At 41.7% G+C, this 23,149-nt stretch overlaps 1 protein-coding gene across 1 annotated transcript in view; it reads left to right on the top strand.

Annotated features, from left to right (window-relative positions):
* The window catches only part of cdh11 (cadherin 11, type 2, OB-cadherin (osteoblast)), a 94,904-nt gene that overhangs the window by 49,827 nt on the left and 21,928 nt on the right, over positions 1 to 23,149 (top strand). Inside the window, 4 exon segments of the mRNA XM_079248477.1 lie at positions 17,247 to 17,655; positions 18,925 to 19,064; positions 19,556 to 19,850; positions 22,640 to 22,759. Of these exon segments, the coding sequence (XP_079104603.1) occupies positions 17,505 to 17,655; positions 18,925 to 19,064; positions 19,556 to 19,850; positions 22,640 to 22,759 (706 nt within the window). The 5' untranslated portion in view covers positions 17,247 to 17,504.

The raw sequence follows: 23,149 nt of genomic DNA, 5'->3' as shown, positions 1-23,149 counted from the left end.
TCCAGGAAGGAACGGGGACAAAGAAATCTCCAGAACAGGAATCACAGTTCAGAGCATGTCCTCAAAGTGGGCTCCCTTTGTCTTTCTGTAAAACCGAGACCTGGTATGCCCTCCTGCGTACGTGAAGCCCTCAGACGTTTGTGCAGAGGGATACATCCATCTTTATGGCTCTTCTTTTCCACCATATTTTTCTGTTTCCCCCTTGTGATTATGTGACCACTTTCTTTCTCTCTTCATCTCTTTGTGGTCATTCGTCTCTGCTCCTCAAACCTTGAAGAATCCAAAGTATTCTATTTTTCCTTCAGCCTCAAATCAGTTCCAGACGCTACCATTTCCTGCCCCCCCCCAAAGACCAAAACCACACACAGAAACAGGCACAGTCCCAGAATTCTGCCTGATTTTTTTCCAATAGCATGAAGTTTCCTCCCATTTCCAGCTCTACAGTAAGAATCATAAACGTCGGAGCAATTATTGCTGAACAGAATCTGTTTTGGCTGAACTCCTGCTGTCCTCATCTCTCTCTCTTTTTTATCTTTGTGCCTCTCAGATTAAAAGATACAGAAAAAAATGATCCTGGCCAGCACTTTTTCTAGGTAGGGAGCATAAAAAGAAACCTTAATCTACTTCAACACAAAACATTTTAGAAAATTATGCCCATTTTAGAAATTACAGCCCATTTTGTTTTAAAGGAACATATCCACCATGTTTAGCTAAACTACTCCAAACAGTAATATCCAGAAAGGTCAGGAAGTGGCTGCAGTACGCCGACAAACCTGCAAGCTCTGCAGAATGTTCCAGTCATCAGGAGTCCTGTAGTTCTGCAGCAGGACCTGATCTGATGTGGTCAAAGTCACAAAAAAACAGTGACATTATCTCGGAAATAAGAAGCAAACTTCATCAACGTAACGCTGCCATGGCTGCCCATTTCCTCCCTCCTCATTCAGAGTCTGCGTTTCCCTTCCTTATATAAGAGAGGGCTCAACCCCGACAAGGTCAACATAATTAAACTTAATTTAATTTTTTATGGAGCGCCAGATGACAACAGAAATCACTTTGAGTCACTTTCTAGAGCAGTTTTATGATCTGTTCATTAAAACACTGAACAGTAAATCAGGTGTTATTTATCTGATTTAAGGCGGCCGCATGTCGGGATGCTCCTCGTGTTGCTGGAATAGAGAAAACACCTCAATCACCTGGAAAAGGAAGAAAACCAGCAAACCAGCTAAAGAAGCCAGATTTATCCTCCATTCATACGATTCTCTCGATCAGGACATGTCGGTGTTTTTCCCACAGTTTCCGTCATTCATGGAAGATAAATCTGTGATGAAGGCAGAAAATGTGGCGGGACTTTACAGCTAACATATGATTATCAAATATGTTCATAAATACTTCAGCAGTGCTGAATTTAGGTTGCTTAGATTTACATTGTTTCCTGTTTATTAAGCATAAATCATATAAAGTGGATAAAAGGCAAACTGAAGAGTCCAAACAGACTCATGATGGATTCCTCTTGTGCATTTCTATCTATATTATCATTATACTATAAAATGAAATGAAATAAAAAATACTTTATGAAACCCAAAAGGGAAATTCGATATTGTAGTATATAATAATAATTAACTAGAGGAGTATGTAACTACGGATACATTACAGAGAGAGATTACAGTTACCGCTTCATTATTAGCATCTGTAGCTATTCTTAAAGTGCTGAAAGTGGACACACTCGCTCCACAAAAGCCCTTTTTAAGCCAATGAGGAGGCTTGTGCAGAGTTGACACCCTGACCCTTCATCCCGCCAACAAACCGACGTGTCGACGTCTGCGCATGTCGCATGTGCAGCGTTAGACTACAGCTGGATCAGTTTCCTACTCAACGCGGGATTGGTTAGTAACCTGCATTCCTTTCATATCACTGGAAATATGACTTTAAGTGACTGTAGCAGAGCAATAGGCTGCAATAATATATATACAGTAACCAGTTATTGACTTATATTTACTTGTTTTTTTTCCCCCAACTATAAAACTTCCACATGCAGAGGATGGCAGGAAACTTTAAGACAGTGTCCATGTCCTGCATCTCCGGCAACGGAGAACCTCCAACGAATCATAAAGCACACGTTGCAGATGTTTGCATCTGATTGCTCCAAATTTCACATAAAAAGTAAACTAAGATGAAGAACAAAACATGTGATGGTCTGTAGCAGCACATAATTATCCACGTTCAGTATATTGTTCAAGTCTTCTGCAGTGATTACAGCATTGGTCTAACCTCATATTCCAAGGCTGTAATTTGCAATGATGAATCCTCCTGGACTGTGACAGAGAGGGAAATGATACAGAGAGGCAAAAGAGGAGAAAACTGGTTTTACAAGAAACAAAAAAAAAAAACAGAAGGCCATGGTAGCATGGAGAGGAATTAAATAGAGAATTAATTAAAGACGCTGCTCAGAAGCCATTCATAATGTTTCTATTATGAATCAAACGGGCCAACAAACCCGTTTGACTGCAGTTTTCCAGGAAGGTCTTCACACAACATTTCCCCCGTTCTGTAATGGCGGGTAAGTCCGTGTAATTAACTGCGAATGTTTAGAATGTGCACCTCATCTCTCCAGATGTGAGCATTCACAAAGTTAAATCCCATGCAGAGGGCATCCCCCAGCAAAGCCGTAGCCGATAAAATGTGGTCAGCAGGCTAATTGGAAGCGCATTGTCTCGCCTCAAGCTCATGTCTCATCAGCGCGCCTGTTGTTTTACTGTCCATGCTTGCTGCTCATTTAGGAAAACCCAGAAAGCTGATTGGTTTAGTCATTAACTTGTTTTCAGCTCAGAGGATTTCCTCGTGAACTTAAAGGCCAAATGAGAAGCAGCAGAGATGCTCCCTGCTGCAGCACTCACAGCACCGCTGGGACTTTTTGCTGTTGGATATATATAAAAAATGGTGGTTTAATATGTTTTTCTGTATTAAAAATTGATTTTCCCCCCTGAATTCACCCTGTTTTTATTCAGGAAGGATGATGGCAGGGCCTAAGCTTCCCAGGAACATTCATTCTACTTTTTCACATCCATTTAAACGAGTTTCACTGAACAGACGATGAATAAGAAAGGTACTTAAGTAACCATGCAAAGACCATAATCACGGTTCTGTGAGGAAAATACTGGGTGTGTGTTGGAACCGATCTGTCCCTTGTTGAATGCATGATGCATGAAATTATGCAGCTGTCACGATAGAGACGAACGGCGGTCACAACGAGTCGCAGCAGAGAAGAATAAAGTCGGTTAAACTGCATGTTTCCCCAATAATCTTAAAAGAAATGGCTGTCCTGTCTGCAGGGAAGCGTCCCGCTGCACATCATTCACTAAGTGTGTGACTTTCAGAAACAGGGGATGAGAACAGAAACGCTCTCAGAGAAAGTTCTGTGGCAGAATAATTCAGCCTTTAATGTGAAACACAATAATGTGTAATTAGTTGTTAGCGAGTCACATGCAACAGTCAGAAACGTGTTTGTCTGCCACCTCCATTAGCAGCTTTGTTCATTTAGCAGACTACGAATCAGAAGAGCGTGCTCCAGCTAATTTGTTGTGACAGAAACAAAGCAGAATATGTGGGAGAGTTCTTTGTTCTCTGCATGCATTACTGAAACTCCTGTTTTGTAACTTTAAAGGTTTCTGTTGAGTAAACCTGCAGAATAAACACGAGAAGCGGTGATGATGTGATGGCTTCAACCAGCTTCTTCTATATGAGAAAAACACATCAGTTCATGGACCTGAATCTTCACCACATACAAGATGAATCAGCAGCTGCTGTGCAAACATGTCTGAAAAAATCTAACTGGATAAACGTACAGATACATCCATTTACATATCTTCTCTTCTTTGTTGTATTGTTTTCTTGTTTATTTCTATATTTTAATCAATCAAATCTATCAAAGAAAATAAGAAGGTGCTTATCTGCACCTGCGTAATGTTTCTCCTTCGGATTCAGGTGTTTGCTTTCTGGTTTGTAACTTCTGAGCATCTAAAGCAAAGCAGTCAAACTGCAGCCCTCCAGGGCTGGCATCTGCAGGTTTCTGTGGTCTCCATGCTCCAACACACCTGACCGAAATTCATAAATTGACAAGAAGCCGCTGGATCCATCTGATTTGTATCAGGTGTGTTGGTGGAAGGAAACAACAAAAACCTGCCGGATACCGACCCCCCAGGACTGGACCAGTCCTCTATAAATGATAAGAGCGTGGCGTTCTCCCTGCCAGCATGTTCTCAGATATGTTACTGCATGTATGAACTACAAAACACTATTTGTATGATATTAACTGAACATTACCCCCCCCCCTTTCCTAAAAGCTCATCAGCCCCACATTCATTCTCAATGATGCTGCACCTTTTACACAACCACATAAATTTGCTTTCAGGAGAAGCTTTTTTCTCCCAGGAGGAAACTCATCTGCCTCCCGGTGCAAACGGATCCGTTTTTAACCGTTCTATCAGAAACCTATCGAAGATCGAGGCCACGGAGCGCGTCACCGCTCTGTTGATGGATAACAGCTGACAGGATTTGGCTGCGATTAAACTTCATTCTTACCAAATCTAGTTCCAGAGTGATTCCGCTCACTGTGCACCGATAGCCGTGGAATTATCACAGTCAGTGATTACAGTCTGTACCACTGTCTTTATCTGCACTGTAAAAATAATCTATTATTTCTGAGGGTTTTTTTTTGTCATTTTAGGTATTTGACTGTATTTTTAAATACCAAAAAAAAAACCCAGAAGATCGCAGTGAACACTATAAATGTCCATGTTTAATGTTAAAAGCCATTAAATCTGTGATTATACATAAAGAGCAAATAAAATTTCATTTCACAAAAACCAAATCAATCTTCTCATAATTTCTTCAATATACATAATCAATAAGTTTATTCCCAGAAGCAAAGCGTGGAAGCGAACCACCATGAGACTTTATCTGTTTATTCCTTCATCGGAATTGGCAGCTACTATTCATGTGCCTTGCATTTATATACATATATATACATATATATATATATATATATATATATATATATATATATATATATATATATATATATATATATATATATATATATATATATATTACTGTTAAAACCTTTTGTTTTTGTTTTCTGCATCCAGTTTAGTGAAAGAAAAAAATATCACAACAGATAACAAATCCAAATATTCTTCGATTTATAAGACAAATATATAGAAAATAGATATATTATTAAACAAAATTATGATTACTGACGTGCAATGTAGTTAAAATTCCTCCAGAATACTTTGTACATGTCGTGTCTTGATGCACATTTTACTTTTGTCCCTCAAAGCAGCGATGAGAAAATGATGCTGATTAGCCATGTTAATGAATCGTACATTAGAAAGCCGTGTTAGTGCACAGGAACGCAGCGCACGCAGGGTCTTTTGGAAAGTAATTAGCTCTTGAATTTTACTAATGGATTAATAGGATTCAGCCGCCTTTCCACACATGCATGCAAACACTCACTCAATCACACACACACAGAGAAAAGAGCTACTTTGCAGTAAGTCGGAGTGTGTGCCTGAGTGTATCAGAGTTGCTAGCCGCTCATTAATACCTATTTTGGTGAATGCTGAGGAAGCTTCGCACTTCTTTCATGGTAATTGCTTCGCCCCCCCACACGCACACGCTCACACACATGCTTCTATTAGTTCCTTTAATTGAAAGGCAATTAAGCCTCAGGTTTCGTGGTGTGAGCTAAACGCTGGGTGTCTGTTTTCAGCACCGCTGTGTTTTTCAGCTTTTAACAGACCACAAAGAGCCGGCGGCCGAAACACGACACCCACAGTGAACTTTAATACACCGACTCTGGCCGTTCCTTTGCCTTTCAGATTTTTGTGTCCTTCCCTGAGTTCCCCTTTTCTCACTCTGCGGTCTCCTCATTTCAGTAAAAACCTACTTGATAACTTGAATTTACTGGCCACATTTTTCTGCCAGGTCTTCCCGACACTTCATCTTCCAGCAGGAGATTTCTGCACGTTCTTTTGCAGGGAAAAATCCAAACTCAGAGGTCCGGATAAAATGAACTTGACAGTCGGATCAAAACACGAGCAGTGTTAATGTCTCTTATAGCTCCACTTGTTCCATCGCATCCACACCTCAATTTATCAAGTCTCTCCTCATGAAACCCACACGAGAAGCGAGCGAGCGAGAGAGGCAGAGGCAGTCCAGGGCTTTGCGTCTGCTGCAGAGCAGCTCAGGGATTTGTTTTGGAGAGTAGGGCTGGATTTTTACAGTAACAGAAAATCTCATTTTAAACCTCTCCTGACCCTCTTTCCCATACTTGCATAAACTTGGAAAAAATATGTCACATCTGTTTAGATAGCGTGTAGAGCAACAGAGGGGCCCGGAGGGCGCCCTGCTTGTGGCGTCCTTGAGTCCATCCTCTGAACCAACCAGAGACCAGCTGTAAACCCGTCCCTATAATTTGCATAATACTCTAAATCTATTCAAACATGAAATTTTTATACGTCATTTTGATCAATGACGTGTAGTTTTGTGCATATTTCACTTTTGCCTAAAAGGCATTGAGCAGCAGAAACCAATAATTACTTAGTTTGAGAACGTAAAAGAAATAAATGTTATGCGATGAGAATCTGCATTTTACTAAAGTTTCATGTTGCTCATCTTCAGTTTATTTATTACTAATCCTGCAGATGTCACAGGTATCGATTTTTCTTGAAATAATTACTGTGGGAAAAATAATCTGTTGATTTTAATGAGATGTAAATACATTTCATGACACCATAAATATGCAAAGCCACCCGGAAATTTAGTTTATTTAAAACTCTTGCAGAAAAGACACGTGTTGACATGCACATGCTACATGTAACATTTTCATGTGATTTCTAAGAGACTTTTTCTGTGTGAAGCGCATGTGATTTATATGTGGCGTTTAATGTTCTTCACATGCAAATGTTCCAAAAGCAAGTTTGAACATGTCTGGATGTCAAACCTTGGACGAGCTGGCTTGAACCTTGAATTTCCCCCCGGGGATGAATAAAAGTATCTGATTTGATTCAAACTTGAAGAGTTTTATACATGTTGTGTAAAACTTATGTCATTAAAAAAAAAGTAGAAATCGATTTCGATATTATCCAATATCTGTTTACCCATGATATCGAACATCCCTACATTTAACGTTAATGCTTCATCAGGCAACATAAACTTGATTTAATCCTGTTTATTTTTATTTTATTTCTGCAATCTGATTCAATGAAAAGCAAATCGAGCAAAATAAAACAAAAAGCAAGTAAATGGAAACAATGAAAAGGAGTAATAGGATGAAAAAACTGATATCTGCCATTTTATCACAACCCCCGCTTTCATTTTCAGCAATTTTATCTTATATTCAACATAAAATAATACAAAAACCACAACAACCCAGTTTGCTGCTGGTAAATATGCCGTTTTATTGCACAGTTCTCAGCTTTTCTGATTTCCTTTCTGAAGTTCGTCCACAGTTTGACTCTTTTCACTGAAACACAATGTTCCCTCCAGTTGCAGCACCTTTACCTTGATTTTAGGTCCCCCAGCTGGTTGGCTTCCTGCCCGATGCATCGCCTCCTTTTACTGCAGCATTTTTACAGCGCGCCTTACAGGCTGGTGAGGCGTCCTACACAATCACATCTTGAGCTTAGTTTTCTACAACCAAACAAATCCATAAAGGACGACTTAGCCTGTTGGTTTGAATGGAATTAACACTTCTTCTGCTGTATTTTCCTACTCATGCATGTCTCCTCTGCAACTCATATGGCAGGATAGCAAAGCAAGACAAGCATGAACACAAACGTTGGATAAATCTGTTTTCATTTAAAACATTATTTCATCATCTGATATGATTTAGACATAATTATTTATGGAAAGCAACAATATTGACGCATCTTTATAATGAATTAATTGCAGTTTTTGATACTGTAATTAAAGGGAAACTGTGAAACTTGACCCAAACATAAACCTAATGGGAGTAATAGATGATTTCTGCTTGACGGGTGTTGGCGCTCCGAGGGGGCTGCCTTCTTCAGAAACCACATATTGTAACTCAGCTCTGCAGGAGCGGATCCGTCTCTCATGGGATCATGTGACCTGCAGCGCTTTACGAACCCCTCTATAAACACCACGGCTCTGCTTTGTGCTACTTTTTTGTCATTGCTGAACAAAGTAAGAAGGTGAAAACGGTGTCTGAGGAGGCCAGAAACAGAAAGTGGGAAAGGGATCGCTCCAGAGGAAAGGCACGAGTTCACCTGCTGGTTCGAGTCTAATGGAAGAACAGTGTGGATGTAAAATCCTCTGTTTGCCTCAGTGTTAGCAAGGTGCTAAGTTAGCTCATTGCCTGTTGTGCAAAAGTACCAGATGTAATGAACTTCTCCACATCTTTCAGCCAGCGCTTATTCAAACCAAAGGTAGTAAGCACCTGATGAGCTGCAGAACGTTGCAGGATACGTTTGTGTCTTTATTTTGCTATTTAATAGAAGCTAAATGCGGCTAGCTGAAGCTAATCGGCTATAGACCAAAGCTAACATGACTCCCTAAACATTTCTAGAAAAACACAAATAAAGGCTCTTTATTTTATTATTGCTTGTTTATTTTTCATTTAATCTAGTGACAGTGTCATGTGGTATGCAGGAAGTCGGGCTGCACAAATATGTCCAAAATAATTATCACGATTATTTCGATCAACATTGTAATCACGATTATTAATCACAAATTATTCATTGTCTCTGGAAAAACATGCACCACTTGTAAATAACCATTTAATGCACCACTTTTATACAACCTACCTGGCAACTCTACGTATACATATATATAGCGCTCCCTCTCTATTGATGTTGACATTTTTTATACAGTGCAGGCAACGGCCCTTCGGAAAAATAATTACACTAAGGGATCTCATATTTCTAATCCAGTGTTTTGATGCAGCTGTATTTTCCATTCTCGACATGACTTGTTCTCATCAGTCTAAAACTTGTTCCATCCTCCACCAGAAGCTTCGTCTGAAGCTGGGAGGGATCAATGCGGGCGGCGATGTCTGCTTTTTGTGCAATGAAGCTGCTTATTTCATATTTAACGACCAACTTTGTCCGCGACAGGCCGGGTTGTGCACGCAGCAGGGTTTGTGTATTTTAATGCCACATGTTGTAAAAATGTTCATATTTTTTACCGCCTCAATCAGCTGTTTAATCAAAACAACCAGTTTCACCTGCAAAAGGGAAAATGTGGAAGCAGCATCTTACTGCTTCGCGCTTTTCCGTGTTAACCACGCCCACCTCAAATGTCCAACCAATCCAACGGTACTTAACTGGCTGCTGGTAAAAGGTGTGCTCACTTGGTCTTTAGGCAGCTTAATGAAGTCTTAACCACGTGTTCGCCCCCTGGTGGTTGGCAGACTGCTGGTTGAGAACCTGAGTGATCAGAGATGCAACAGAGCTCGCTTTTTGAATGTAAATATCATAGACGATCAGGTCTATTTAACTAGATCAGGTTAGGCCACCAAAATCGTGATCACGATGAAAATCCGATTAATTGTGCAGCCCAAGCAGGAACTTACAGGTTTAAAGCTCCAAGTGGCCAAAAGTTACACAGTTTTAATGGAATCTCCAAGTTGTGTAAAGATGGTGGCAAGCAGTAACAGCCATGATGTAAATTCTAAATGATCACATGAAAAAATATATTTTTCCCAATTTGTTTTGTATGAAACATCTATTAAAACCTGGGCCACAAGGAAAACCTGCATGAAAATGGATTGATTAGAGAACTCTATCATGTCTCTGTTGATAAGAGATACAGTGAGGTTATGATGAGGTTACCCTTCCCCCACAGAACACAGAATCAGTGCACTCAGGCAGACTTCATGCATCACTTTCATACGTGAATATGCTGTACTCCATCACGTTCATTAGTACTGACCTCCGTAGAGACAAGCAGAGGGAAAGTTGGAGCAGAGAAAAAGAAATTAGGGTCAAGCCTGCTTTCTTTCTCTATATACTTCTCAAGCATTTACCAAAGTTATTTTAATGGCTGCTGTTGGAGGTTTGGCTCAACGAGGAGAAAAGTAATGAAAACCCAGCCGTGGGAGAACGAGATACCAACAGAGAGAAGACAAAAAGAAAGAAAGATGGTGTGAGAAGAAAACAGAAAAGCATTCGGTTCTTGTTGTCTAATGGGAACAAGCTAGAATGTCTACAGCATTTCAGAAATGGAAGCAAACTGTGTTTAAAGGAAGGAAAGTTGTTCAAACAAGCTTTTTTTTGTTGTTTTTTACTATGTAATTTTGTTTCTTTATGATTCAAACAATAAAGACATTAAAAGCATTTCTGGAAAGAAGCCTTTGTTCAGACATATGCTCTCTATGCATCAAGATCCAACAGGCAGAGCGTCTCATCTGCCTCCTAATGTTTATTTTTCCCTTTCTGAGGATTTGTTTGACCAGCAGAGTTTCAGCTTTCGGGACATGACATGAAAAACAAGAAGAAAAAGAGCAATACTTGCCATGAAATATTCATTTACCTGCTCAAACAAACTTTTACTTGACGCACAGATGGCTTGTTGGGAATCACATGTTATTCAGTTTGATGGATTTTTGGTGCAAAGTTAAGAAATAAAACAAAAGTAGAGTTGTCAAATTTATCCATCTTTTAACAGAAAATGATGGTTTGATCATTAATGTGCTTCTATGAAAACCAGGTGTAATCCCTCCCAAGCTGAGACACAAAGCCTGGCGCCCTAAAGGGTTGAATCTGGGCTGCAGATAAGGGTCCAATGTGGATTTGTCTGCAGTTGGCCTGACCGGTGTTTGTCCCCATGGGTTTCAGGTTAGTTCGGACTGGATTTTAGCCCACTTAGGCCCAATTAGCCAGGCCACATGGGCTCCACATGCCCACCTACATCTCTTATGGCAATGATTTCCAAATCCCATCCTCAAGGGTCGGTATTGTGCAGGTAAGTGATGTGTCACTGCAGCAACACACCTCATTCATATGAATGGAACATTAACAGATTGCAGAACTTAACAGGCTGCAGAGATCTATTTTATTTGGATCAGATGTTTTGCATTGGGAAAAGTCCAAAACCTGCAGGACACTGGTCCTCAAGGACCAGACTGGGAGATTCCTGCCTTATGGAGACACCTTGGGCCCCCTTGGGCTTCACATTCACAGTACCCACATAGCACAGAACCCTTATGGGCCCCACATGGACATGATGGCTGAGATATGGGACCTACATGGGGCCTCCACTGCCAGAACCAACTTGAAACCCACATGGCCACCATGGACACTCCACCCGCGTGGGACCCTTTTCTAACCCTTCAGGGCGCCATATGGACGTGCTAGCTGTACAGTCTCCTGCACACACAAACACTTTTAAGGACACACATTCAGTCGTGATCACTGATAATCTAAAACACATGTGGTCTTACTGTTGATTTGAGGACATGTCAGCCAGCGGAGCATATCACACATATTTTTTAAACCCCACTGCTCTGATCTCTGTGCAACACCCTCTCAAAAACACACACACACACTCACACAGTATGCATTCAGCTACTATCTAATGTTAGCCAGTGAATCAAAGCAGTATACTCAAAGACTTGACTCATGGATTCCCAGCGACGCTCTGAACCCAAGGGAATAGTGTGGGTGCACACACACTCATGCATGGACATACTGTTCCCTATTCAAATGTGACTCTTGAGTCATGTATGCAGACAGAGGAAGTTGTCTGGCCAAAAGGCATGCTCGCCCTGGGGAGTCATTATCACTGTCTGTTTCAGTGCTACAGTTTCTGCCTCTGCCTCGCTCTGCGTTGCTCTGTCAACCTTTAGAAAGCAACAACACACACACACACACACACACACACACACATACTGAGGATTGCCTTGTTAAAGAGTTGTTGCATATGAAGTATGGAGTGGATCGCTGTATACAGGCTGCGTCATATGTTTTTCTTGGACATGAACTCAGCTTTATTCTGTGAAGTAGGCGTGTTCAACATGGTTGTTTTTGTTTTTAAATAAGGTTATTTCCTTTCAGAACAGCATGTTTCTCTTTAGTGAAATGCCCTAAAGGGAGCCCCGGCCTCTGTCCTGCTTTTCACCTTCATTAGTTAAAGTTGCATGTTGAATAAACATGCATGAATATACAAGCATGAGAATGCTTCGAAAAACAAGCCTGACTCAAGACAATACTGTAGATTCATTCATATGTATAATTCCTTTAATAAATCAATACAATCTTAGAAAATCTCATTACTATTCCGGATCTAGACGGAAAGAAAATCGTTTCCAAGTTGTTTCGGCCGGATGCAACACTAGGGTCACTCTTGTGTCATCAAGCAAGTCGCCCACTATCAGACTCAGTCACACTGAGTTCATCTGAGCTGTCACTCTGCACACTCCCATCAATCTTTTACTTTAGCAGTCTCGTTTTTTATTTGTTTGACTTGACAGATTTGACAGATTTTTAAAGGAATAACTGATGACCTGTAGCAGGAAATCGGTCGACTGGGGAAAGCAATTTATTTTGGACACTTTATTTTTACTTGTTAAATAAAGCCGCCGCTTAATTTGACGCTGCGATGACAGCTTGAAGGCCTGTTAATAGATTGTCTATAGCAGGTGTCAGCTCTGGGAACAAGTGCACGCCAGAGTGTGTAATTGTCTTCCAGTTTCGCTGGTATTTTCAAGACTTCTTTGAAGGTTTTGCTCATCTTCTGTCCAATTAGGCAAATTTAGTCACACAACTTTCATAAAGCAGGTCGTTCTGAATTTAGCTTTTCATTGCTATCACCTCTCTTATTTGTTAAAACAACCAAATAATAAATGAAATCTACATCTTTTCTGCTTTAATTTGGCAAAATAATCCTCCAAACTCTTCACCTTTTCCCATTCCAGTCCTATCCTCGATTAGTTGCATCAAGCGCCAAAGAAGTAGCTGGAAGGCCAAGATAGATGGATGACGGCACCATCTCACACACACACACACACACACACACACACACACACACACACACATCTTCAAACAGATATATGCATCAGTCAGAGGACTGGGGAATAATTGGACAGATGATGAGCTGGTAAGGGAGTGACTATCAACACTCCCGGGTTTGCTGGTCTTGTGATCAACAGGAACCGATGAGCCTCGCGGGAGGATTCTTATCTACTTCAGATTAAAACCCATTTGTCTGCACAGCATTTGCTCATTTGGTTTTGGCAAAGAAAGAACGGCTAATACGGAGGATGAAATCAAAGGATGGAGGTAACAAAAGAGAAAGAAACAGAGAGTCAACGTGGGACATCGTTCGCACATTTTTTTTTAGGTGTTTTGTGTTATTAACAACTCCTGCAATCATTTCTACAGCAAAGTAAGGATGCAGCAAGGCACTGTACCGGCCCGGGAAGCAAATAAATCTACGAGCTCATGTTTCATTTACTCTGTCAGAATGTGTTTGGCTTCCCCCGCTTATAAACAGATTCCCACCATGTCTGGGGCGGGCTGCACCAATCAAAACCAGTTAACTAATACTGAGTGGGTTTGATTCTATAAGACCAAACAAGCAATAACAAATGCAGCTCAGAGCTGCTTTACACATTTTATTGCTCTGATTTGTCATTCTATCTGGGAGCATCCATAGACACGGCTCTGGGTGCAAAAGCTGAGCGAAACAAACGCAGATCTGGTCTGTAGACACAGATGAGGTTTAAATATGCAGTATACAGTATGTGGATTGACTTTTGTGTGTGTGTGTGTGTGTGTGTAATTTGATTTATGTTTTTATTTTTCTTAATGTCTGTAAATGTCTGAGGAATACAGATGGAAAGTACCTTCTAGCTAAATCTGGCATATTTACACACTGTATAGAATTTATACAAAGTGTTCATTAATGTGCATTGTCCTCATTTAAATTATTCATCCATTCATTCATTCATCATCCTAACCGTGTAGTCTGATGAAGGGTCGTGGGGAAGCTGGAGCCTATCCCAGCAGTCTTTGGGCGAAAGGCAGGGTACACCCTGGACAGCTCGCCAGTCCATTACAAGGCCGTCATTAAATTAAATAAAAACAAGAATTTGGTGGAATTTTTCTAGAAGAAATGGAATTATGACCATTCATATAGAAAAGTGTTGGTGTCTTGTTTTGGCATGGTACCACCAGGCAGATGTGTATAAAGTAGAAGCAGAAGTAAAAATAAAGTAGAAGTCCTGCCATGTTGGATCTAGTGATGCATTTAGAACCGGTGTTTCCACTAACAGGTTCATCTACCTGCAGTGGAGCCGAGCTGATTACATTCACCTGGTTTAGGGACTGGTTGGAAAGAGCTGCAGGACAGGACTTCTACTTTATACTTCTACTGTCTACTTCTACTTTATACTTCTACTGTCTACTTTCTATTTCTACTGTCTACTTCTACTTTCTATTTCTACTGTCAAATTCTACTTTCTATTTCTACTGTCTACTCCTACTGTCTATTTCTACTGTCTACTCCTACTTTCTGCTTCTACTTTCTACTTCTACTGTCTACTTCTACTGTTTACACCTCTGCCACTAGGTCACCATCACCAGGGGGTCCAGAATGTGTCTGTAATATGTTTAGAAAATGTAAACCTAAATCACAGCCTGGATACAAAGACTCAGTTCAGCCAGTCCAGACCAGATTTCAGACCAGAGTCTAGACCAGAGACCAGACAAGAGTCCAGACAAGAGTCCAGACCTGAGACCAGACTAGAGACCAGACCAGAGTCCAGACCAGTGACCAGACTAGAGACCAGACTAGAGTCCAGACCAGTGACCAGACAAGAGTCCAGACTAGAGTCCAGACCAGAGACCAGACAAGAGTCCAGACCAGAGTCCAGACCAGTGACCAGACTAGAGACCAGACTAGAGTCCAGACCAGTGACCAGACAAGAGTCCAGACCTGAGACCAGACCAGAGACCAGACAAGAGTCCAGACCTGAGACCAGACTAGAGACCAGACTAGAGTCCAGACCAGTGACCAGACAAGAGTCCAGACTAGAGTCCAGACCAGACACCAGACCAGAGACCAGACAAGTGTCCAGACCTGAGACCAGACCAGTGACAAGACTAGAGTCCAGACCAGTGACCAGACTAGAGACCAGACTAGAGTCCAGACCAGTGACCAGACTAGAGTCCAGACTAGAGTCCAGACCTGAAACTAGACCAGAGACCAGACAAGAGTCCAGACCTGAGACCAGACCAGTGACCAGACTAGAGTCCAGACCAGTGACCAGACTAGAGACCAGACTAGAGTCCAGACTAGAGTCCAGACCAGACACCAGACCAGAGACCAGACAAGAGTCCAGACTAGAGACCAGACCAGTGACCAGACTAGAGACCAGACCAGTGACCAGACTAGAGACCAGACTAGAGTCCAGACCAGTGACCAGACTAGAGACCAGACTAGAGTCCAGACCAGTGACCAGACTAGAGTCCAGACTAGAGTCCAGACCAGACACCAGACAAGAGACCAGACAAGAGTCCAGACCAGAGACCAGGCCAGAGACCAGACCAGTGACTAGAGACCAGATCAGAATCCAGACTAAACATTTAGCTGTTTGCTGCAAACAAGTGGAACAAACTTTTGACGCACCTTTTTATGAAATTTACGCACCAACTCTAAACCTATCTTAATTTAATAATTTTAACTGAATATATCTTTTGTGATTTTTGCTATTTGTTGCTGCTTTTAACGACATTTCAGTGCTTTTTTTGCACCAACTGTAATACTTATAATGTTTTACGTAAAGCAGTACTGTACATGTATGTGAAATATGCTGCACAAATCAACTTGTTTTGTCTTCTCATCCCTTACCTGCAGTTATGCTGCAAGGCCAGACACATTGGTTCGAGGCTAACAGTCAAACCCGGAGGGTTTGTCTAACTTGAGCATTCACACCACTAAGAAATTAAAAGCTTAAATAAACTCTGCTAGAGCTGCATGATTATGACCAAAATATTGTAAATATTGTAATCATGATTATTAATCACAATCATTCATTGTGTCTGGAAAAATATCTATTTTTATTGCACAGCTGTATTTTCCATTCTCAACATGACTTGCTCTCATCAGTCTAAAGCTTGTTACTTCCTCCACCAGAAGCTTCGTCTGAAGCTGGGAGGGATCAATGTGGGCGGCGATGTCTGCTTTTTGTGCAGTGAAGCTGCTTATTTCATATTTAACGACCAATTTAGTCCGCGGCAGGGCGGGTTGTGCACGCAGCAGGGTTCGTGTATTTTAATGCCACATGTTGTAAAAATATTCATATTTTTTTACTACCTCAATCAGCTGTTTAATCAAAACAATCCGTTTTACCTGCAACAGGAAAAATGCGGAAGTGGTTAACCACGCCCACCTCAAATGTCCAACCAATCCAACGATACTTCACGGGCTGCTGGTAAAAAAATGCGCGCTTGGTATTTAGGCAACTTAATGAAGCCTTAACCTCATGTTCGCCCCCTGGTGGTCGGCAGACTGCTAGCATGCAGCAGAACTCGCATTTTAAATATAAATATCGTTGACAATCAGGTTTATTTAAGTGTGGCCACCAAAATCGTGATCACGATCAAAGTCTGATTAAATGGTAAATGGACTTGTACTTCTATAGCGCTTTTCTAGTCATACAGACCACTCAAAGCGCTTTACACTACTTGTCACATTCACCCATTCACACACACACTCATTCTACACACTCATACCCCGATAGGCACATCGGAGGGCAGTTTGGGGTTCAGTGTCTTGCCCTAGGACACTTCGCCATTTCAGGGGAAGCCTGGAATCGATCCCTCAACTTACCCGTTGAAGGACAACTGCTCTTCCTCCTGAGCTACAGCCGCCCCGATTAATTGTGCAGCCTTACTCCGCACTGCTTACGTCCGGGTCTGGGCAGTATAAAATATTTTACGTGAATGTATTTGAAAGAGCTGCAAAGAGATGAAAACAGACTGGCCTTCTGCCTCTACGATGAATCTGTCCGGATCTAATTAAATCAAAGCTGATGGGTTTCCAGACAACACTGTCGATGTAATTAGTACATTGTCCTAATTAACCTGACATGTTGCTGACAAGCCGGTTCTCAACTCAATTTGCAATGTTTTCGTGAACGTGCAAAACAGAAGGTTTTTGCACATGAAGTGTTTTACTTTGCTGTTGTCACTGACAACATTGCGTTTTCTTCTGCTCTATTTCAGGCTCTTTGACTGGAAGACACGAGGAGGAAACACTATCTGAGAGGCAAGAAGACGGAAAAGTTAAGAGAACGAAGGCAGCAGCGTAGCAAGTCGGTGATGAGTATCTGCAGAGCAACTACAGGCCTCATCTGAACTAATGAACTAGGAGGGTCTTGATCAGAAAACGCAGGATACCGCCTCAGAGGGAGCAGAGCTCCACTGAGAGGAACCAGACAGTCGGAGGCGGAGAGAAGTGCACGGTTGCTCAGGCTGGGCAAGATGGCGATGCTAATAATGAAGCGGCAGGGTTTGGGGCTGCTGAGGGCCCTCCTGGTGCTGCTGGGAGTTTCTCTGCTCTGTAGCGTTGCATTAGGAACCAGGAAAGGAAATACTTCCTTGGAGCACAGACACCACAAACACAGACATCAAGGTAGGACGAAACGCCACGGTTTCCTCATCACAAATCACTCAAACATCATCAGAATCCTTTCACCCATAAAGACCCAAACCATTACAAAAAAAAGTCCATTTTTTGTAATAAGAGGTCTTTAATTCAACTTTATTTGTATAGCGCCACTTCATAACAATGTTGCCACAGGGAACTTTACATACTCATCATTTCAAGCCAATTCATACATATCCTATAATAGAAACCAACTGATTGCATCGAGTCATGACTTGGATCCAATCCCCCATCCTGAGCTGCACGAGGCGACAGTGGGAAGGAAAAAACTCCCCTTTAACAGGAAGAAAACCTCCGGCAGAACCCGGCTCAGGGAGGGCAGCCATCTGCCCCGACAGGTTGGGGTGGAGACGACAGGAAAGACTTTATTTATCTCTTTAACAAAATAGAAAAAAAGTACCTAAATTTGTTTTAGAGACATTACCATTTAATACAAAGTGATGTGTAAAACTTTTTATAGTGTAAACTTCTGTGTTCTGGTGTCCATTAAGGGGCCAGAAGACAGAAATCAGATTGTTTCACAGCATTTTGAGCCAAGTTTCATATATGTGGGTTAACTTGGAGTGGTAGGCTGTAAAACCATTCAGCTTTCACGTGTATGCTCTCTCCAACACATCCAGCCGTTTCTGAGGATGTTTCTACATTTTAAAAACCACAGAAATCCTTTCAGTTTATTCATACAAACTATATCATAATTAAAGTGTTCTTATCCGTTCTCATTTCCAGATTGGAAAAGCAACATTTTTACTCATTTTCTCCTCAGTCACATCGCTCACTCCCAACATCTTCCATAGTTTTTTTTAGACTCATTTAGCTGTTTGTTTTCCTGCTGAGCACTCTTCACTTACAGATGTTCAACATGTCAGCTGCACCTGCCGCTCAGCGCTTGCAACAAACAGAGGCTAAGTGCCTCGCTAAGAGCCACCTGAAACACAAAGTGTGTGTGGTTCATACAAACAACCCACATTTTTCAGCTGGGACTTGAACCTTTCACCTGCAATTAAAAATCAGGCCTGTTGTCACAAAGTTGCTGCTTTTTGTTTTTCAGTAATAATAATAAGAGTAATGTCAGATAATAGAGTTCTGTTTTAATTCATTTATTCCACAAAGGCTGAACCAAACCCAGCTTTTCATTTGTAATCTGTTTGTTAAAGTGTTTGGATCACAGCTGTACCAACGGCTCTGTTAAATACCTGCATTTCTGACCTTTTTTTTCTCTTTTTAAAATAATTGTAGGTCATTTATTGCTGCACAGACACAAACAGCGGACAGGGAAGGAAGGACAGGTTCTGCACAGGTCCAAACGTGGATGGGTGTGGAACCAGTTCTTTGTCATTGAGGAGTACACCGGTCCAGACCCGGTTCTGGTTGGCAGGGTAAGTCTTATTTTCCCCTTTTTATTCTTAAAACGGAATTAGTCTATGTCTGCAGGTCACAGCGCCCTCCAGCTCCAGTCATGGTGTGGGCCCAGCGAACTGCCAACAAGATTTAGGCGCACTTTTCACATTTATCAAAGCGCGAGAAAAAGCTGCGAGAGGTCACGGTGACATTCTGGTGGAGATGATTGGTGGTTCTCCTCTGTAACAACGTCATTAATCACGCCGAGCAGCGGCTCTCAGAACAAACAACAAATGATATTTGCAATGCATCTTATTTCCTGGTGGAGGGCCGGTGAGGATAAAAAGGATTTAACCGAATGTTTTACAGTCTTCATTGTTCATGATGGTGTTCTAAATCTCTTTGTATTGGTGTTTTATTGGCTGTAATGTAGAACGTCACCTCCCACCTCCATGGTTAACTCTTCCAGCTCTTTAGTTTGTCGACTATCTGCTTAAAAATGTGTTTTTATGTCTTTCCATCTGTCCAGCTCCACTCTGATGTAGACTCCGGCGACGGTAACATCAAATACATCCTATCCGGCGAAGGCGCTGGAACAATCTTCGTTATTGACGACAAGACGGGCAACATCCATGCCACAAAAACTCTGGACCGCGAGGAGCAAGCCCAGTACACCTTAACAGCCCAGGCTGTGGCCAGAGACACGAATAAACCTCTGGAGCCTCCGTCAGAGTTTATCGTGAAGGTTCAGGACATCAACGATAATCCGCCGGAGTTTCTACACGGGCCGTACTACGCCAGAGTGCCTGAGATGTCCAACGTTGGTGAGTAATGGAAGCAGCGGATCAGAGAACAGGGGGGAGGCTGAGTTGGGTGATAAGGAAAGAGCAAAGTTAGGTCAGAGATTGGTGAAAGCTTAAGATGTCAACGTCGGGGAAATGCTGCTCACAGCTGTCCAACATTTCCTGGAAGTGTGTCTGAACTCACACTCACGTGTTATTCATCACCATGCAATGTGTGTTTCATCTAAAAGGAGAAAACTGGCTTCATTTTTCATTTAAATGTTCTGTTTTAGCTCTTTATGAAGGTGGAACAGATTTCATTTCCACAGTCATGGGTAAAAATGAGTCCAAAAAAGTTCCTGATTCTAACAGAGGAAAAAAATCTGCTTCCTGATGAGTGACATTTGGAAATGAAGTCGCTGATGGAGTTCATCAGCAGTGTTGTTTGTCTGTTAAACAGCTTTTCATGCATTATTAATAATCAGTGAGATTTCCAAACAGGAGGTGTATCAAGTAAAATCAGAGCGAGCGATTAGCTGACACACATCGCTCCTGAAGAAGCGTTTTGTTGTTTGTTTTTATAAATTGTATATAGTTATACTTACTGACAACAGAAACATAAACCTACACAACAGAGGAGGATTGTAAGGAAAATCCCGGTGAGATGTCGGCGTAGCTGAGGGCTTCGGCTGTCTCCTTCCAGCCTCTTCACTCCGAGCTTCTGATCCGGAACATTTTCTCTCGGAGTATCATGTGATCCTGGAGAGTTTTTAAGCCTTGAAGGCTCACCTGGAATGAACTGCACTAGCAGCGTTTGTAAAAACCACAAAACCTGAAGATATTCAATGAACTGGACTTAAAAACAAAGAGCTTATGTAAACATGAGTTCTCTTTAGGTTCTCTGCTAAGGAGGGGGCTGTCACTTCATCAGAACAAAAAGCTTGAATTTGTCTCGCTGGTCTGAGAGGTAAAGAGACAGAAAAGGCTTCTGCTTTTAAATGAGCTCTCTTTTAACAGTTCAGGCAGCGTCAGACCATGTCTGAATGAAACCATGTGGGTTATATACATATACAAAACAAGCAAATGATGCTAAAATGCCTGCAAACATGGAGAAAATCGCTGAACAAAAGATCCATAGATGAACCTGTAATCTGCAGCCCACATCGAACCCTTCTGGGCTCCACATGGATGAGCAACGAGTCGGTCGGGATAAAATTACCTTTAGGTGGAAGTTTTTATCCAGAACACACGCATCTGATCCAGTTTATAGTGCTATTCTATTCTATTCTATTCTATTCTATAGAGATTTAGCAGACAGTTCTATCCAAAGCGACTTACATGTTATAAGTTATCCATCAACCACAGCGATTAACCCAACAGGCATCGAACCCACTGGACCAGGTTTAGCTTCCCTGCTTCAGTATTTATCCATTTATTTTTTACTTTATTTAAGCAACAATATCTATTTATTCAGTAGTTTGAATAACAAATCTGGTTTTTATAATCTGTATTTTTACCAGTGGTGTCAAATTAAACCTGCAATGAAGAGAGGAATCAGCTAAATTAGCACCTTCAACAACAGAACTTTGTATTATCTCTGCCAGAGAAGCTGAATTTGACCATGTAGGGCCTCAACACAGGATAAACTGAATCCACCAACACCTTATACTCCTAATTTATGAAGATTCTGACAGTTTTCCAGCTTTAAGGCACATTTATGCTCGATGCAGAAGCAGATACGCAGCAGACGGACAGTTTCCTCCGTCTCCTGTGTCGGTTATGAGCGTAATTTGGTCCGTTTACAGACGTCCATCACTTGATGCAGAAAACAGAGCAGTATCACTGGAGATAACAGGGGCAGTGTTGACCTGCAACCAAGAAGCAAACTAGAGAAGAAGAAGAACTGGAAGGAGACGACGCAGAAACTGCCAAAATAAAAAGCACCAGGAAAGGAAGACAGAAGTTGTTTTTATTCTTCTGGTGGGACGGTTGTAAAGAATTTACGGCGGTACATTACCGCTACTAACCTGTGTTAACTCAGCAACGTCCACTAGGGACGGAACTGATGTTCACAACCACGACGATGTAAACGACACACGGAGGTGTGATGGCAACGTTTAAAATGGACGTCACCGTTTACGTACGTAAGGGCAGAAATGGGCCTTTAGAGGCGGCTGCGAGGTGACAGCACACTCTTAATCAGTCCTTCATCACTTTTCTTTGTTTAGAGGCAGATTATTCATGTCCGCTTCACAGCCAGAGCTGCGTTTCTCTTGTGAAGATTTGCAGATATTAAGCTGATTTCTCAGGAAACCTCATGGATTAAAAAAGTGTCACATTTCACAGATTTATTATAAGGAAGTTATTTCCCATGACTCGCTGTGTTTCACTCGGGCTCAGCTGAACTGGGTCAGGTTCTGTTAACAGATCTTATGGATGTAGACACAGAAACAGCAAACACTGATCCTCTAAATGGCAGATATTGGAAAGGATAAGATGAAGCTGTGAAGTTCACGGATCTTGAGCTCAGATCAGATTCATTTCCTCAGTTTGGGAAGGTTTTCATACTCAACATGGATGAAATATGTGGGTTTTTTTTAATGAAATATTTAAAAGAGTGAAATTTCAGACGATATCTGCACCAGATTATGATGAAATGTGGAGAAAAAAGAGTGGAGATCAGTCATGTAGGGTTGGTTAGGAGAAGTTTCTGAGTCCCGTCCAGCTGGTGCCGGCCGGTGAGTCGGCACGCTGAAACAAGCTTGTTTGTCAAACTGTTCCTGAACCGAATCTCTGAGGTGGACTCTCCTCCTGTCCTGTCTGTCCTGTAGGTACGTCAGTGATCCAGGTGACAGCTACAGACGCAGACGACCCCACCTACGGCAACAGCGCCAGACTGGTGTACAGCATTCTGCAAGGGCAGCCATACTTCTCAGTGGAGCCTCAGACAGGTGAGGCTCAGAACAAAATCCTGCTTTGGTTTATAATCCTCTGGAAGAACCAAACGTAGGAACGGTGGCCTGATGCAAAGACTACACACACATAGAGCTCCTCAAGGCTGACAACTACTCATCCCTCCATCCACACTCACCCAGAGACAAGACTGAACGCTTCAGTTTGCACCTTGAGCTAATTTATAACACATTAAGTAACTGTGCATGTTTTGGATTTTTTTTTATTTGGCTCAAAATGAAAAAATAAAACAATTTAGTATCATAATAATACACACAACATCAATACTTTACTGCTTCTTGCAAACCACAAACTAAAAACCGATTTCTTGTTGCAATATTTCCGTCTGTTATAAGAGCTGCAAACTCCCTGCTGCAGGGTTCATGGAT

Source organism: Telmatherina bonti (assembly GCF_933228915.1).
Source record: "Telmatherina bonti genome assembly, chromosome: 11".
In the NCBI taxonomy this organism is placed as follows: domain Eukaryota; kingdom Metazoa; phylum Chordata; class Actinopteri; order Atheriniformes; family Telmatherinidae; genus Telmatherina; species Telmatherina bonti.
The sequence above is the reverse complement of the archived record's forward strand: the minus strand, read 5'-3'. Positions and strand labels throughout refer to the sequence as shown.